Source organism: Esox lucius, chromosome 10 (genome assembly GCF_011004845.1).
Source record: "Esox lucius isolate fEsoLuc1 chromosome 10, fEsoLuc1.pri, whole genome shotgun sequence".
Lineage (NCBI taxonomy): Eukaryota > Metazoa > Chordata > Actinopteri > Esociformes > Esocidae > Esox > Esox lucius.
The window spans coordinates 20,268,670-20,286,542 of NC_047578.1; the positions used below are offsets into that span (position 1 = coordinate 20,268,670).

The 17,873-nt window shown below is 40.2% G+C and overlaps 2 protein-coding genes across 2 annotated transcripts in view; both read right to left on the bottom strand.

The window, feature by feature from the left end:
* LOC106023756 (BOLA class I histocompatibility antigen, alpha chain BL3-7-like) overlaps nt 1-3,455 on the bottom strand; it is a 29,935-nt gene extending 26,480 nt beyond the window's left edge. The window contains exon 1 of the mRNA XM_034294689.1: nt 3,269-3,455. Coding sequence (XP_034150580.1) covers nt 3,269-3,326 — 58 coding nt within the window. The 5' untranslated portion in view covers nt 3,327-3,455. The remainder of the gene's footprint in view (nt 1-3,268) is intronic.
* Nucleotides 1-17,873, bottom strand: part of LOC114828690 (BOLA class I histocompatibility antigen, alpha chain BL3-7-like) — a 593,411-nt gene that overhangs the window by 382,682 nt on the left and 192,856 nt on the right. The window lies entirely within an intron of this gene.

The window sequence follows — 17,873 nt, forward strand, 5'->3', positions numbered from 1 at the left end:
AGGGAGGTTGGAGATATTGAGTCCGAGTGGACCATGTTCTCCACCGCCATTGTCGAAGCGGCCGCTCGGAGCTGTGGCCGTAAGGTCTCCGGTGCCTGTCGAGGCGGCAATCCCCGAACCCGGTGGTGGACACCGGAAGTAAGGGATGCCGTCAAGCTGAAGAAGGAGTCCTATCAGGCCTGGTTGGCTTGTGGGACTCCTGACGCAGCTGACGGGTACCGACAGGCCAAGCGGGCTGCAGCCCGGGTGGTTGTGGAGGCAAAAACTCGGGCCTGGGAGGAGTTCGGTGAGGCCATGGAGAAGGACTATCGGCTGGCCTCGAAGAGATTCTGGCAAACCATCCGGCGCCTCAGGAGAGGGAAACAGTGCCCTACCAACGCTGTTTACAGTAGAGGTGGGCAGCTGTTGACCTCAACTGAGGATGTCGTCGGGCGGTGGAAGGAATACTTCGAGGATCTCCTCAATCCCGCTGTCACTTCTTCCATTGAGGAAGCAGAGGATGAGGGCTCAGAGGTGGACTCGTCCATCACCCGGGCTGAAGTCACTGAGGTGGTCAAGAAACTCCTCGGTGGCAAGGCACCGGGGGTGGATGAGATCCGCCCTGAGTACCTCAAGTCTCTGGATGTTGTGGGGCTGTCTTGGTTGACACGCCTGTGCAACATCGCGTGGCGGTCGGGGACAGTGCCTCTGGGATGGCAGACCGGTGTGGTGGTCCCTCTTTTTAAGAAGGGGGACCGGAGGGTGTGTTCCAACTATAGGGGGATCACACTTCTCAGCCTCCCCGGGAAAGTCTATGCCAGGGTTCCGGAGAGGAGAATACGGCCAATAGTAGAACCTCGGATTCAGGAGGAACAGTGTGGTTTTCGTCCGGGTTGTGGAACACTGGACCAGCTCTATACCCTCTACGGGGTGTTGGAGGGTTCATGGGAGTTTGCCCAACCAATCCACATGTGTTTTGTGGATTTGGAGAAGGCATTCGACTGTGTCCCTCGCGGCATCTTGTGGAGGGTGCTTGGGGAATATGGGGTCCTGGGTCCTTTGCTAAGGGCTGTCAGGTCCCTGTACAACCGAAGCAGGAGCTTGGTCCGCATTGCCGGCAGTAAGTCAGACTTGTTCCCAGTGTATGTTGGACTCCGGCAGGGCTGCCCTTTGTCACCGGTTCTGTTCGTAATTTTTATGGACAGAATTTCTAGGCGCAGCCAGGGGCCGGAGGGTGTCAGGTTTGGGGACCACACAATTTCGTCTCTGCTCTTTGCAGATGATGTTGTCGTGTTGGCCCCTTCTAACCAGGACCTTCAGCATGCACTGGGACGGTTTGCAGCCGAGTGTGAAGCGGTGGGGATGAAAATCAGTACCTCCAAATCCGAGGCCATGGTCCACAGTCGGAAAAGGGTGGCTTGCCCACTTCAGGTTGGTGGAGAGTGTCTGCCTCAAGTGGAGGAGTTTAAGTATCTAGGGGTCTTGTTCACGAGTGAGGGATGGAAGGAACGGGAGATTGACAGACGGATCGGTGCAGCTTCTGCAGTAATGCAGTCGATGTATCGGTCTGTCGTGGTGAAGAAAGAGCTGGCAAAAAACTTTGATATTAACTTGACTTGTTTTTTCACATCATGGAAAAGTCTGCCCAAGACACCATTATAAAGGCGTATGGCTAACCAGTGGTGCCACCCCATCATTTTGAGGTGAATCTTCAGTGACTCACGAGTGCAATTACCTCTATGACTCCATATTTTCTGCCATGCACGCTCAATATGATGAGTATGAGCAACAGTCTCAGGATAAGCAAAGTTCCTTTGATGGCGGACAGAATATTGGTTAAATAGTTTATTCAAGTTTGATAATTAGGCCCGTGTTCATGACAGGTTATGTTGTCTTTGTTAGTGAAATGTTGTCATAAAAAAGACACTGAAAGGTTATGTTGTCTCAGTTAATGTCAAGTTGTCATAACAAAGACATTGGCAGGTTATGTTGTCTCAGTTAATGTCAAGTTGTCATAACAAAGACGTCCCAAACAATGTCAACCTTTCATAAAAAATGACATAATCAACCGAATGACACCTAATGACAACATTCATAAACATTCAAAATTATTCCTTCATGTGTCAAGTCATGGTTATGACAATATCATGACAGTGACATCACACTTTTATGAACACCCCTTCAAATAAAATAAAGTATTACCGACTTACCAAGCAATTGTCATATATATGTATTTTTAGAAAAATCTGGAATAATAATTTGGGGAAAATAAAGGCTGTGCAACATGCGGGGAATGATCTAGCATCAGAATTATACCTCTCAGTCACATGCTGAGAAAGCTATTGAAATATTAAAGTCTCAGATACTTCTCTAAAATTGTGTAGGAGCTTAACTGGGAAACCAAAGACTGTGTAATGTGTGACCCCTCCCTCTGAAGAATGGAACAGTGATTTGAAGTATCTGTACGTTATAGGTACATTCATAACGTTCCCCTAAGGTCTCTTATAGGTACTGAATATTATAGCCTTTTCGGGATGTTATAGGTACATTCATAACAATCCCCTAAGGTCATACGGGTGTATGAATGTCACAGTTTTTCGGGATGTTATAGGTATGTCTCCTGTCATTTTAAAACGTGGGACGGAATCAAGAAAGCGAGACATGGGCAATGTTGTAAAAAATATATATTTCATAAAGAGTCTAGTCCAGGTTCTGTTGCTTAAATTGTGTGCGAGCTATTGAGCGAATGTCTGAAAATCTGTCAAATTTCGAACGTCAAACCAACTTTATCACGGTGATCAAACTCCGAATCTAGAATATAAAGCTTAACTTCACCGCAGTAGTCTACATGACAAGCCAATGTTCAGTGGCCTACCTGAAAAAGTTAGCAAAATGATATTAAATCTTTAATTTAAAAGACAATTGCACCTTTTGTTTATCCCGTCTAAGATGTTCAAATATTATGAAAGCCATAATGATAATTATTGGAGGTTTTCGATAGTGATTCCGCCATTTAAATCCTCCCTCAGGTACAGTGAGGCATAGGGCTTTTATAGCCTATATATATATATATAGCCAAATAAGTAATGAAAATAATTAAACCAACGTAAACGGTCAGAAAATGATTTTCTATAAAATGAAATTAATACTGATCAGTAGATCGTGTATGAAAATACCCCCTTAGTGGGTGTGGGCTTGTTGAAAAGAAGCCTAAGAGAGTGATCCATTTGGCTTTACGTCGCCGTGAGTGAACCTTTTATGCTTTCTATAAAATGAAATTAATACTGACCAGCAGATAGTGTATGAAGATGTCCTGTTCCCAGAATCAGCAGGATAAAAACATTCATGTTAAAGTTTTTCAGTTAGCGTATTTTTATATAGAAGTTTGTCTATAGCAGCAGTAACTGAAATGTGTAATGATGAGATTAGCATTTTTTAGCCAATGAGAATTTAGCTAGCATTAAGCGTCAGTAAAATCCGTCTGGAACGTACTAGGTTGTGGATATTAAACTGGAAGTATGTTGTCAACAAGGCCACACCTACTAAGGGGTTATTTCAGAAAGCAGGGTTAACATACTCTGAGTTGAAACCACAACTGAGTTGACTGACTCTGAACTGTTTCAGAACAGTGGTAAAAATACAGTATCAGCAACAAAAGAACGTGAGCTAGCGTGGCCGAAAATTATTGACCGAGACAATGCGTGAGTATTAATTGAAAAAAAGAAGTCACAACTCGAGTCTTTCACTCATTAAACATTTATATAATGTGTGTGTGTGTGTGTGTGTGTGTGTGTGTGTGTGTGTGTGTGTGTGTGTGTGTGTAATATCAAGTTTATATCTGAGTTTATTCATCAAATGCACCGAATAACACAGCGTCATTCTGAACAGTGACATTCGTGTGACATGGCACACATATATATCGTAAGAATTAAGAAATAAATAAGGCAAAAAATATAACAATAATATACATAAAAATGTAAACTAGCAGCAATTTTAAAGAGTAGAATGGGAACAACATGCGTAGACGTTTTGAATATTATAAATATAATGTGTGTATGCCTATATATGTATAAATAATATTCTAATGTACATTAAATGTACATAGAAAGACATCGGAGCATTTGGAATGTTCATGTGTGATCAGTATGATCATAGATCATTGTTGCTGGTTGAGGAGCCTCGTGGCCTGAGGGGAAAAGCTGTGAGTCTCGAAGTGCGTGCTCCGATGCTCTGGTAATGTCAAGCAGACAGCAGCGGTGTGAATTGACCATAGCCTTGATGGCTGTAGTCTTTGAGGGTATGAGGAGGGGAGTCTGCCATAAAGAAATAGATAATCTATGAGGGGTGGAGTCTGCCATGAAGAATAAGCGACCTACGGTCAACTTTTTACGTCGCCGTGAGTGAATCTCTTTGGCTTTACGTCGCCGTGAGTGAATTTCTTTGGCTTTAGTAGATTACAACTTTTGGTTGTTCATTGCATACTGCACTCATCTACACAAATTGAATATTGGACTACAAAAACATTCAAATGCTGTAATTCATATAAGAATAACATACCCTTTTCTATAGCTCCTATATTGAGCACTGTAAATTAGAACTTTTGAACGTTCATTATATATTGGAAGAATTTCAAGACAGTAAATCCTGGTATTGAAACTCCAATTTATGGCCAATCCACCATAGCCCAGACATCCCTGTGCACTATGACCAGCCATTATTGGGCAGGTGTAATTTACATGTCCTTTTTATGCATTGTATACAAGTGCATCTAATAAAAATTGAATTTGGTTCTTCCTACCACCATTCTACTAGAAGAACTACCAGTAGGAGGAGAGAATGTTCTCGAGATAACACTTTCTGTCCCAAATATCTCTTGTAGCCTAGACACCACTATTCATAGTCAGTAAGGGGAGAGTTTGCATGGCCATGAAGGCCTGGGGTCACCAGTCAAGCCATGTTTGACAGTATATCACTGGATAATCCCCCCTCCCCATATGTGGAAATAACCTCCTACAGTTCCTGCTTGTTCTTGGTGCCTTTTGCCTTCAGGTTTGTTTCCAGCAAAAAAAGTCCATGCAGGTCAGGTGATTGACAGGTGCTTTTTTTCTACAGTCACATCATTGGCAGCCATACATGCCCGTGCCATAACACTTCCTCCACCACACTTTACAGAAGAGGTGCCATAAGACTTCCTCCACCACACTTCACAGAACAGGTGCCATAACACTTCCTCCACCACACTTCACAGAAGAGGTGCCATAACACTTCCTCCACCACACTTCACAGAAGCGGTGCCATAACACTTCCTCCACCACACTTCACAGAAGAGGTGCCATAACACTTCCTCCACCACACTTCACAGAAGCGGTGCCATAACACTTCCTCCACCACACTTCACAGAAGCGGTGCCATAACACTTCCTCCACCACACTTCACAGAAGCGGTGCCATAACACTTCCTCCACCACACTTCACAGAAGAGGTGCCATAACACTTCCTCCACCATGCTTCACAGAAGAGTTTATTTGTGTTTTTTATTTAACCTTTATTTAACCAGGTAGGCCAAACAGATTCTCATTTGCAACGGTGACCAGGCCAAGACAAAGTGCAGGACAACATACAGTTACACATAGAGTACACAGTACAAAAATACAAAATGAAGTCGATTCTGTAAGAGGTGCCATAACACTTCCTCTACAATGCTTCACAGAAGAGGTGGTATGCTTTGGATCATAAGCAGTTGCTCACCATCTCATTACTCCTCCCTTCCCATCTTTCTTTTAAATCCCGGAGGGTTTATTGATCTGGCCAAGAAGGTTTTTTTTTGTTGACCTGGGTAATAATTATTCTGTCATCCACCACAGCTTTTTTGTTGTCTCTAAGATTGTGCTCAATGAATCTTTGCACATTTTCAATATAGCATTCCAAAATGCATCATTGCTCAAATATTTACAAAATGCTTTCTGAATACTGCGTTCCTAAATAATAATACATTCAAGGAATCATTGCACTCCAATTTTTGGATGAGAAATGACATTTAAAAATACTGAAATATGTATACAAAACAGGTAATAAAAAAAAATGCAAAACGGTGAAAAACACTAAATCAACCCCAAGGGCCAGAACAATTCTTGCAATATCAGCCAAATCTAGATTAGGCATAATGCAGTGGTTTATTAAGCCAGTATCATGCAGTGGAAAAGCACCATAAGGTAACCAGTTCATATACTACAAACATGTACTGCCAAAGTCAGCCAGACATGCACAGAGCCATCTGGGTCTAACTAGATTGGTAACAGGTTTATAAGAGTGAAAAGGCATCTCTGGGGTTTGTGAGAATTGTTTATATCCACAGCTAATTCTTGTGTCAAAGCACTGCACGATGGATCAAGCTTAGGTTCTTAGCCATGATACAATGAGCATATACCAAACCCACTTGTGCCTTATTCCTTACGTATACCGATCTACTGTAATTCCACTTAAAGCAGAAAAAAGCCAAGAGTAAGTTGTGTTATGGTTTGGTGTGGCATTCATGCCTCAGGGTCGGGCCAACCTGCCATCATGGAGTCAGTCATGAATTTAACATTTACATCATGCAGCAGACACTTTTATTATTGTAACATTATTGACGCTGTTGGTGTACTTATTATGTCCTGACTGAAATTGCATTTCAGTTTATATTTGGAAAATGAATGCAGAGTATTAATATTTCAGTGTCAGTTGTTGAATTAAGTTACCTTTATCTGTTCAAGTTCAAAGTGTTTATTTGTCAAGAAATGTTTAGTTTCCGTACTCCGCAACAATGCAGATAAGAATAAAAACTGTATGATCTAAAGAAATGCATGTTAATGTATGATCTGTTCATTTCTGTACACATATGAGCAAAAACACACTGTGTACATACTTATATACAAATGCACCTTTAGCAGCATATATTCTGAATAACCATAAGTAAAAATATATCTTTAAAAAACAGCAATGCAGGTTAGATATTAACAACAATATATTTTGAGTTACACTTATACCACATCATTTGTTATGTTTGTGAATATGTTTTAGAATTGTCATACTACTTGCTCCACAGGATGTAGGTATAAGGAAAGCTATGTGCCAATTGCCTGATGTGGCTAAGCAAGTGAACTACACACCGACTGATTACTGCTGTACATGTAGATTTGGATTTAGCTGTAAATTATCAGGTACCATTTAAGCCAAAAATATCTTTATTGGCGACGACAGCGCCACCTAGCCAATTAGATGACCGGAAGGCAGTATTTGACCCAAGCCGGAGGCTGCAATTTCAGGACCCATGAAGAAAGGTATAATATTTGAAAATATGTTCAAATTATAAACCTTGAATAATTAAAGAACTTCAAATAACATTACAGTAGAAACAAATGTATATATTCCATAAGTGTCAAGATCCAGTGTAATTTGATTCAAGGTAAATGAAGTAAGCAAGTGAAGGAGGCTAAAATGATCTCAAGAAAGGTGGAAAATAAATTTCAATTTGGACATATGTGTAATGCCTGGAGAGGCCTCAAAAGATTGGGACTACAGAGAACCAATATAAACCCTGCAACATGAACACTGAGAATTGTGGCACATTTGCAGAGTCTCTGAATACATTCTACATTGGCTTTGATGGGCTTAACTTCACCAAAGAGCTGGTGTTGAACCTCCATGGCAGGATGGATGGGCTGCTTGAGGATGTTTCCTTTCATGTGGATGGGCATCCTTGGATGAACTTTGTTGTATTGGACATGGCTGGCAACATTGACCGCATGTAGGTGGAGCAGATCATCTTGTATATACCTGTAAATACTGTACGCATACTTCATTTTCTATGTGTCTGACGCAACAAAGTTCCCTCAGAAAAAATATATAGTTATATTCTATTTTATTTGCTATGGCGTTTGTTGTCACTAGATCTCAACCAGAATTTTTTTATTTTGGAGAGGCAAGAAAAGGATGACTCTGGGGGCAGATTCAAGATGATATATACATTATAATTTTTTGAATGTTAACTAAAAACAAAAAATTACAATAAAAAAATATCCCCTCCCTACACCACATCCGTACCGACATCCATCACCCCCCACATAACTCCATCCACCTTCATCCTTCAGTCAGAGACACACAGAGATAGATATTGATTCACTGCTCAAAAGGAATTGTTGATAACATTCAGGCTGCATTTAATGCATCTCATTGAAACTTCACAGAGAATTTTTTTAAACTTTACCTTCATGGAAAACTGCACGGTTGAAATGGCCCTCTAAATGGCCTGTGACCTTTGGGTGAAACACAGTTGAATGACAGAATGGGCAGTGGAAGTCCTTGAATCTTTTTAAATCCGGCAAGGATCTTCCTTCCTGGATGGTTATATGCATCTTCAGAAGGAGAGAGCCTAATTGGTCAAATTGAAAATGGTATGATTATTTCACAGACATAAATTAGTCCCAAGCCTATTACTGAACCAAAATACTAAGTAAAATGGTAAAACAATGAGTACTGAACAAGCATTTACATTGAAGACAGTAGACTGCAGATTTGATTTAGCTGACAGACAAACCATATCCACATGCTTTTATCATTTTTTGAAGTTGAATTAATGTGCTGGCTTTAATACATTTTCATAGTCATTAAGTCAACCATTTATATCAGACACCTTGTTGGGCTTGCCAAAATCGTACTATGGATTCAATATACAACAAAACAAATAGGCTAAAGGTTTATTTTGCAGCAAGCTATCATACGTTAACAGATGTTGTAGTGCCTTTAAGACTATTAGAGTACAGCCCTTTAGTATCATAACGTAAGCTAGTCAGCTAACTTTACAAGCTGATGTTATGACTTATGACGTTATGGCTTTAAGCCTTTGGGCGAAGTTTGGCCTAGCTAACATAAACTTTGCTCTTCTCCTCCTCCTCCTTCTTCGTCTCTGGGGTTAATGGCGGATCGCAATCAACCTCTAGGTGCATACCGCCACCTACTGTACAAGAGTGTGTAACATAATTTCATTTGTCCAGCTCTTAGATTTTACCTGCTAGCCCAGTATTAGTTAAGAAAGTAAAAAGTGCCTCCCTGATGACTCTCACTTCCTCTCCCTCTGTTCCCAGAATTCCTAACAGATTCCACTCTCTGCAACTTCATAACACAACTTCTCTCTTTCCTCCTCATACCTAGGACAATGCAACATGATGTGTTCTGTGTTTTCTTTAACTCTACAGTGGTCACATTTGTCACTACCCCTTTTCCCCAGTACAAACATGGTACCATTTAGTCCAGTGTGGTCCAGTCTTGTTATGATTATTTCTTCCCTTCTGCTTCTTTCTTTAGTATTCTCTGTTATGACTGACTTTTGTATTTTGTGATAGCCCCCTCCCTTCTGGTCATCCTCCCATCTTTTCTGCCAAAACTCCATTCCTTTCTTCTTAATTACCACTTTCCCTTCTCCTTTCCCAAGTGGGACCGATAGTGTTATTCCTTTGCCCAGTGCACTTTTTGCTAGCTTATCAGCATACTCATTGCCTTTTACCCCCTCGTGTGCTGGCACCCAACAGAACTGTACATCTATACCACCTCTGTGATGATTTAATAAACTATGATAAAGATCAATGAGTAAGTCTTCCCTGACAGATTTTGTTGACTGAATACTTTCCATGACGGCCCTTGAATCTGTGCACACCACCACCCTATCTGGTTTGACCTCTTCAGCCCACCGCAATCCGATAATTATTGGCACTATTTCTGCTACGTATACAGACAGTTGGTCGGACAGTCTTTAGGAAAAAACAAATCCAAACTCGGGAACATACACACCAATGCCCACACACTACTGTTTGTTCTTAGAGCCATCTGTATAAATTTGGAGATAATTGTAATAGGTATTCTTCAGGTAAACACCTATTTTAACTTCCACTTCATTCATTTGCCAAGCGTTTCACCCTACCAGCATGCTCATATCTGTCTTAAACTCTGGGAACAGCCAAGGGGGTACGTTACTAACTGGGGTAGACCTGGTGAACTCTAACGACTCCATTCCATATGTTTTTGCTCTTTCATCTATTTCCCAGCCAAACCGACGTCTTTGGAATTTGGAATATGTCTTTGCCGCAATATGTCCTTCCCCATTTCCTTTCAGTCTGACCCAGTATGCTAGTGCATGTTTCTCTCTTCTTAAGTCCAATGGTGTCTCTCCTGCTTCAAATAGCACTGCGTTGATGGGGGTGCTCTTAATTGTACCTATATATAATTGTAATGCTTTATGCTGAAGTCTATCCACTTTTTGTAGTGTTGTCTATACTGCTGCTCCATATATTATACAGCCGTAATCTATTGTTGATCTCGTAATTTCCCTATAGATGTCGATTAATGATTTCTTATTTGCTCTCCAATCACATCCTGCCACAGCACGTAATAGCTTTATCACATTTTTTCATTTTGTCTCTAAACATTTGATATGTACACTCCAGGTATCTAGCTATCTAGCCACAGCCCCAGGTACTTAAACTCAGACACACTTTCCATCTGCTGATCATATAAAGTTAGTGTTCCAGCATCAATCTTGCGCTTATTTGTAAACATCATGTAACAGGATTTACTTGTTGACATCTTGAACCCCCACCGAAATGACCACTCTTCCACGTTCTTTATTGCTTTTCCTATGTTCTGTAATACCTGTGACACATACCTTCCCCTCATCCAAATGGCCCCGTCATCTGCATACAGTGCTGATTTAATGCCTCCATCTGAATGAGTGAATATGTAATTTATCATAATATTAAATAATTTAGGGCTTATTGCACTCCCCTGTGGAATACCGTTGTCTACTTTAAAATCCTTTGATACATCTGCTCCAACCCTGACTCTTATTGTCCTGCCTGTTAAAAAGTCCAGTTTGCTGTCCAATTGAAGACACCAGAATTGTTTTATACAAAACAAAACGTGATACATAGCTACTCACACTCTGATTACTGTCCGTCTTGTTAATGAACATACTATTGGTTAAACTTGTGCCGGTCCATGGTCATCCATTTCGTTAGGTGACGTTGTCGCGAATAACAAGGGTCCGGGAACTGCGGACCTGAAACTGCAGCCTCCGGTACTGCAGCCACATGCTACTCACTGATCCTGAAAGCGTTTTTAATTTACAGCTTAAACTATTTGTTACATTATGCTCTTCACTTCGGTTGGATTATACTTTATTTTAATACTCTGTGTCACTGAACAATTAGTATGAACTTTTAGTATATACTATTAGAATTTGGTTAAGTGCATTAATGATGGCTATACACACAGCCCTGCTACCTGCAAAATGAGTCTCAGGGAAAGACACATTCTGTACCACACATCAACCATATAAAACAATTCTGCATAATATTTCTATTGAATATAAGGCACATGAGAATTTATATCACACAGAAAACTTGAGCAAATCCTGCATATTAGTTTCACTAATCTTTTCATTAGTAATGGATTGCATAAGCATTAACTCCTTTTAACATTTTGTTGTATTATGAGTGTGAACTTGAATATCCTACAAATGTTTAGAAATAACAATATAGTTGTGGCATATTCATTCAGATTCTTTGTTAAGTCAAGCCTACATTTGTTCAGGAGTCAAACTTAGACAATTTTATAGAAAATTATAGAACTTACAACATCATTGTCCCCCATATACAGTACTTGTATGGGAACTTAATAGTAAACCTAGATTCAACTAAGTCACATAAAGGGAAGTCATTGGGAGATGTTTGGTAATAACAAATGAGACATTTAGTTAATCTTTAAGCATGGTGAAGTTCACCATTATGTTATGGATCATCCATTAAACCACCCAGACACAGTTAATTGTGATGTTACAGTTAATTCTCTGATCTAAGCTGGAGGACAGTGTGATAGAGAAATTCCACAACAACAGGAGGACAGGTCACCAAGAGACTATTGGTGATTTTCAATTAACAACAGAGTTAAATTGTTGTGATGGGATACAAGAGAGGATGGATCAACCGAATGACAAGAATATAAATATACACTACAGTACCAGTCAAAAGTTGTGACATGCCTACTAATGGAAGGGTTTGTCTTTATTTCTACTATTTTCTACATTGTAGATAGTAGTGAAGAGATCAAACCTATGAAATAACATGTATGGAATTATTTATTAACAGAAAAAGGGTTAAAGAGATTAAAATTCCTCCCTGTTATAGATGTCTACTTCACCCCTCCTCCCCCAGGTACAGCACCCACTCTGCTAGTCACACCCACTCTGCTAGTCACATCCAGTTAAAATCCCTAAAGCAAACATATTTCTGTCACAACTCCTTTCAGTTCTCTAAACCTAACAATTGGAATCAACTACAAAAAACGATAAAACAATCTACTTTTTTCAACATTGCAACTTTTAAAAAACGCATTCACAGACACCTGTAACTGCTTCATGTTATGTGCCTGTTCATTGTAGTTCTACAGTTTTGTCCTGTTTTTGTCTTTGCCTGTTGTTTAAAAATGCCTGTGTCCTGCTGTAACGCTTTTATATTCTCTGCTGGCAAATCTATGTTTTTCTATCATGCACTGTGGTCATGCTCTGTTGTCTTTCGGTGTTCAGTGGTGTCTCCCTATGTGCTGGGTTTTATTGTAATTTAGTGCTGTCTCTCCATGTTTTTGTTGTTAATTTAGTTTAGTGCTGTCTTAAATCTAAAAGTGGGTCTTGATAAAGGAAATATATTAAAGATCTTTACTGTACACTGTGTAATTCATTGAGAACAAAATGACGTATCAATGGTCAATGTAAACCAAAATCACCAACCGATTGAAGGCTGGATTCAAACACAGAAAATCAAAGTAGACAATTGAAGTCACATGCTGTTCCAATTTGTGTTATTTTCCTCACGGCAACAATAATGTGACTCAGTAGTGTGTATAGCCCCCACATGCTTGTATGCACTCCTGACAACGTCTGGGCATGCTCCTGATGAGACAGTGGATGGTGTCCTGGGGTATCTCCTCCTAGATCTGAATCAGGGCATCAGTGAGCTCCTAGAAAGTCTGTGGCCCTACTTGGCGGCGTCGGATGCACCAATAGATAACGTCCCAGAGGTTCTCAATTGAATTTAGGTCTGGGGAACGTGAGGGCCAGTCAATGGCATCAATGCCTTCATCATCCAGGAACTGCCTACACACTCTGGCCACATGAGGCCGGGCATTGTCCTGCACCAGGAGGAACCCAGGGCCCACCGCACCAGCGTAAGGTTTGACGATGGGTCTGAGGATTTTATCCCGGTACCTAACAGCAGTCAGGTACCTAAATTGAGTCATGATGTTTGTTTAGTCTCAAATTCGTTTCACCGTTGCCTGTGGAAATGCAAAATGTGTATATGGTAATTTGGCCTATAAGTTTTCTGGGTTCCTTCACACGAGCGAACGTGTGGCATATTTGTTTTATTTTGTGATTTACTTTATGTTTCTGTCATTTTCATTTGTTTTTGTTAGGTACTCGATTTGCGACTTTTTACTGAATGAATGTTGCTTTCACGCTTGGAGTCATTCTCATTTGACTCTGTCGTGAAAGCAAAGGGGGGAATGTATGAAATAGAGTTGAACTTAGAGTTCAAAGCAAATTCAATAGGTATTTAGAGAGTTACATGAAAAATGTATATATAGCAAAAAAATGGTTGCTGTAAAAATCTACATCCCAAATCTACATACGTCCGTTCACAGTTCGTCTAATTTGGTTTTCTGAAAAGTTTGTTTTATACAGAATCTAACATGGTTATGGTTGAGTAGAATACATCTACCCATTTTGAAATGGTTTAGCAAAAATAACTAATTTGATGGGATTGTTCAGTTTGTTTGATATTTGATTAGAAGTAATCATTTTAATCTCATGCATTATGGAATAAGTGGGGAAAAAGGTGCAGGGAGCACATTTGGTTATTCGTTACATGTTCACTAAGTTTGGTTATGTTTTAATTGATACTGAGAAAGTAATTCTGCTTAAAGAGAGGAACAGACCCCATGACATGCCCAACTCACTGACACAAAAACCAGTGAAATGGGTGGGGGGCTGTTTGAAATGGTTCTTTGTCTTGTTTTAGCTCTTAAGAAGAGAAACAGACTCACTGGTGACATCAAATTGGGTATTCTAATTCCATGTTTATTTACATATTCAATAACTCATCATTATTTTGATTTTGATCATTTATGTGAAACAATGGTGAATTTGATTGTAGTTCTGATACAACACAATCAGATGTAAATTATATAGGTGAACTGAGAATTGTCCATGAACTACTCTTTGAGAGTGATACTTCAATGTAAACAAACTATCTTAGCTGATGAGTAATTGAAACAGTAATGGGAAATGAGAAATTGTGTGCTGTGGTTATTTGTTGGTTGTTAAACCAACTATAGAAAATAGTAGAATTGTTGTTTTGCTACACTAGCAGAACAGAAGCACCAGAAATGTTAATTTTTTAACGATACTGTTACTGATTACAACTATTCTAATCTATTTGGACAAAGGAAGTAGAAAGACATTGGGAATACGGTTTTGAGTGTTCTATGGGACTGGGTTCTGATGTATTCGCAAGATGCAACAAGCTAATGTAATGGACATATTTGTGATGGTGTACTGTGCAGTTGCAACTAATCTTCTCAAGGATGATTCACACTTCAGGTGCAATAAAGGACTGGTTGGAGCCCACAGAGACTGAGCTTGGCTTAACTGTGAGGTGGGCTGAGATAAGATGGACACACACACACTCACATACACACAGACTGGTCTACAGCTACGAGTGGACTCTACCCTGGGGTGCCACACGTCTACAGAGAGGTCCCGGGTTCCTGTGAGCTGGACTAATTCTAGTCCTGACGATTCTGCCATGAGATGGAGAAGGCGACCTCCAACCGAGAGGATGGAGGCGAAGGAAAGCTCCGGTTCTGGACAACGTTAACGGGGGCGCGGAAAGACCAACTACACAACATCATGCCACGCTGATTGGGTCCATACCAGGTACATCTCATCTGCTGTCCAGGTAGCTGAGAGAGGAACCTGGGGTCGACGACACACGCTACAGGAGGGCTTTGGGGTTTAAAGGTTAGGTACAGTGAACTGGTAATCTTGGCATTCACAAAGGAGAACACAGATTCTCCTGGCCTGGCTGATAAAGCAGCTAGAATGATGACAACAACAGCTGCATTTGAGCTATGAAGGACAACACCTTAGAATATACATCTGACTTTTACGTTCTGTTACACCGGCCTGCAAAGAAATGGTTTACAACTGACTGGCATTTAGAGGAGCAGAACATTTGGGATGAATTTGGAAGTACATCTAATTGGAGCCCAGAGAGAGACTGAGTGCTGATTTGACCATGCTGTAAACACAAAGTAGGTTTTGATTGATATAATGAGGAATTTGAATTAGACATAGCAGAACCAGAAAATCTTTGTCTCGCTTTCTGGCAGGTTAAAAAATTCAACCTCCTAGGAATCTCTTTGAAATGTTTTCCCCCTTCACCAGTAAAACAAAATGGAGAACAAAAGAGGGACCATTTTTGTTAAGACAAGCACCTTTAGCACCTTGGATGCAAGATGATGAGTCAGATAGCGAGGTCGGAGAAGAAAATGGATCTCTTGTATAAATCATGAAGTATTTTATTTTTTACAACTTGTTTACATTCCTTTCCAGCAATCTATCATGAAATATTTTTTACAACTGGTTTACCACAATTTATGTTTACATTCTTGTTATATTTCAGTTTATGTAATGACTTTATTCTCGGTGACATTTTTAGTTATTTCCACACCATAAATGGTTTAAATAATGCTGATTTAATAACCATGTATTTCTATGTTTTTGTTTTATTAAATTGTATGCTGCAGCCAGGTTAGGGAAATATGATTGAATACAATAACCATCAAAGTTTAAAACTCCATACATTCTGTTGTAATTCTCACACCTTATCTCGGGGTAGAATAGGTCAAGACCGCCTTTTGTTTTACACTCAGACTATTGCCCTGAAAGTTAGAGGGAGACAGGATTAAAACCCAACAATTAACATGCAAAGGAAGCCGCCTCCTTTACAGCAGGCTGTCTCCAACCCCCTGATGTTCTAGTCTAGGTTAGGACAATAGAATGTAAATTACTGTAACTTTGTAAAAATTTCCCATCTGTATGCAAGAACCTGTTGATCTGTGACTGAAAATAACCCCAAAGGGGAAAGTTTTGAGCATGCCCTTCCTCATTGGACAGCGAAGAAAGCAAAGAGATTCGTCTAACATGTCACCATGCCAACGAAGAGCCAATAAGGAGGGTTTTTCTCACAAGAGTGAAAAGTAACCGCCCCTGGCGCGGGAGAAACAAAACCAATGGTTAATCTTCATTCAGGGCGAATATTTGTAGAAGCTTGAGGGTTAAGCAAGTATTTGACCGCTGCAGCGTATTTCATGTATTCTGACTTATCATTTTCTATTAATAAATCTTTATGTTAAATCTTCATTCGGACCGGAGCCTCGTCCTTCTTCAGAGATTCTGATACACGCAAATTCTTAACTGCTTTACTTTTTATGTTTGAGGACAATTTTGTGTTCACTTCAATTACTACACTCACTGAACACATTTTATTTGTAATAATTTCACTGTTCCACATTTGGCTGATAATGTTTCCCCCCCACAGCATAGTTACTGTATATTCCTAATGTTAACAATCCGGTTTTGTTCACGTTTTCTTGCCGATACCTTGGCCAGAGCATAACCGGTTATATTCACCTAAGAGACCTACTGTTGGACAATCGTTTTTGGCTTTAAAGGTAAATGCATTGTTAGTCACAATGTCTAGTTACTGGGCCAAAAGGAAATAATATTGAAAGGAGTTGAGAGGGACAAACAGGACATTGCAGCTGCAAACAATGCTCTACTTGCCCTTATTCCCGACTTTGACCAAGTAAATCCTCATGTTAATGAACATCAACATGGAATGGCATTCTGTTTATGGTGCATAACTGACTCTTTCATTCATTATTCCCTGATCTAGAATCTTGGCAAGAGGCGATGAGATATTTGGTGTGCTTCCAAACAGGTTCCAGCGTTGAAATGACGGACGATGACATGAAAAGCTAAAGAAAATCTCAAATTCCAAGTACAGACCCCAGGCCTCTTCTAATGAAGTGGAGTCTAGTCTTCCAGATGCACCAGCAGTGCGGTCGTTTCGACAACCTCTTTTGAGATTTGAAAACATGTTTCCGGTAACTAGGTTTCAGTGCTGCCCCATGCTCCAGAAGTTGCATCGATTCCAGAAAACCAGGAAAATGTTGAGCCATCAGGAGACTTCAGGGCTGGTATGAAAAATGTATTGCTGTGATGCTTAATTTGTGATTCTGCCACTAAACTATACCCTTTGTTAGATTTTTTTCTCAGAACCAGGTTTCTCCCCAGTAATCCAGACTCCACTTCACAGAGCCAAGAGTTTGAGTACAAGTAATTGATGTTGTTATGTTTTTTTGTCTTGGAAACTATTGCTTCTATTTAAGATTAGGAATCCTTTTATCCATAATCTGTTTTTCATTAGGGCTCTTTACTATCTGGATGAAAGATGTCAAGGTGTGTTGTACATTCCATTAGCTTTGCACAGTTCAATTATTGTTTCATTACTGAATATGAAATCTATGCAGTGAAATTAAAGCTGTTATTTTTGTTCCCCCAGCTCGTCAAGTACTAAGCTTTACACCCCCAACAGCAAATTTGCCCTGGCAGCATATGGGTGAAAACGCTGGAGGTATGTAATATGTTGCGCTAAATTGTTACATCCATCCATCCATCATCTTCCGCTTATCCGGAGCCGGGTCGCGGGGGCAGCAGTCTAAGCAGGGATGCCCAGACTTCCCTCT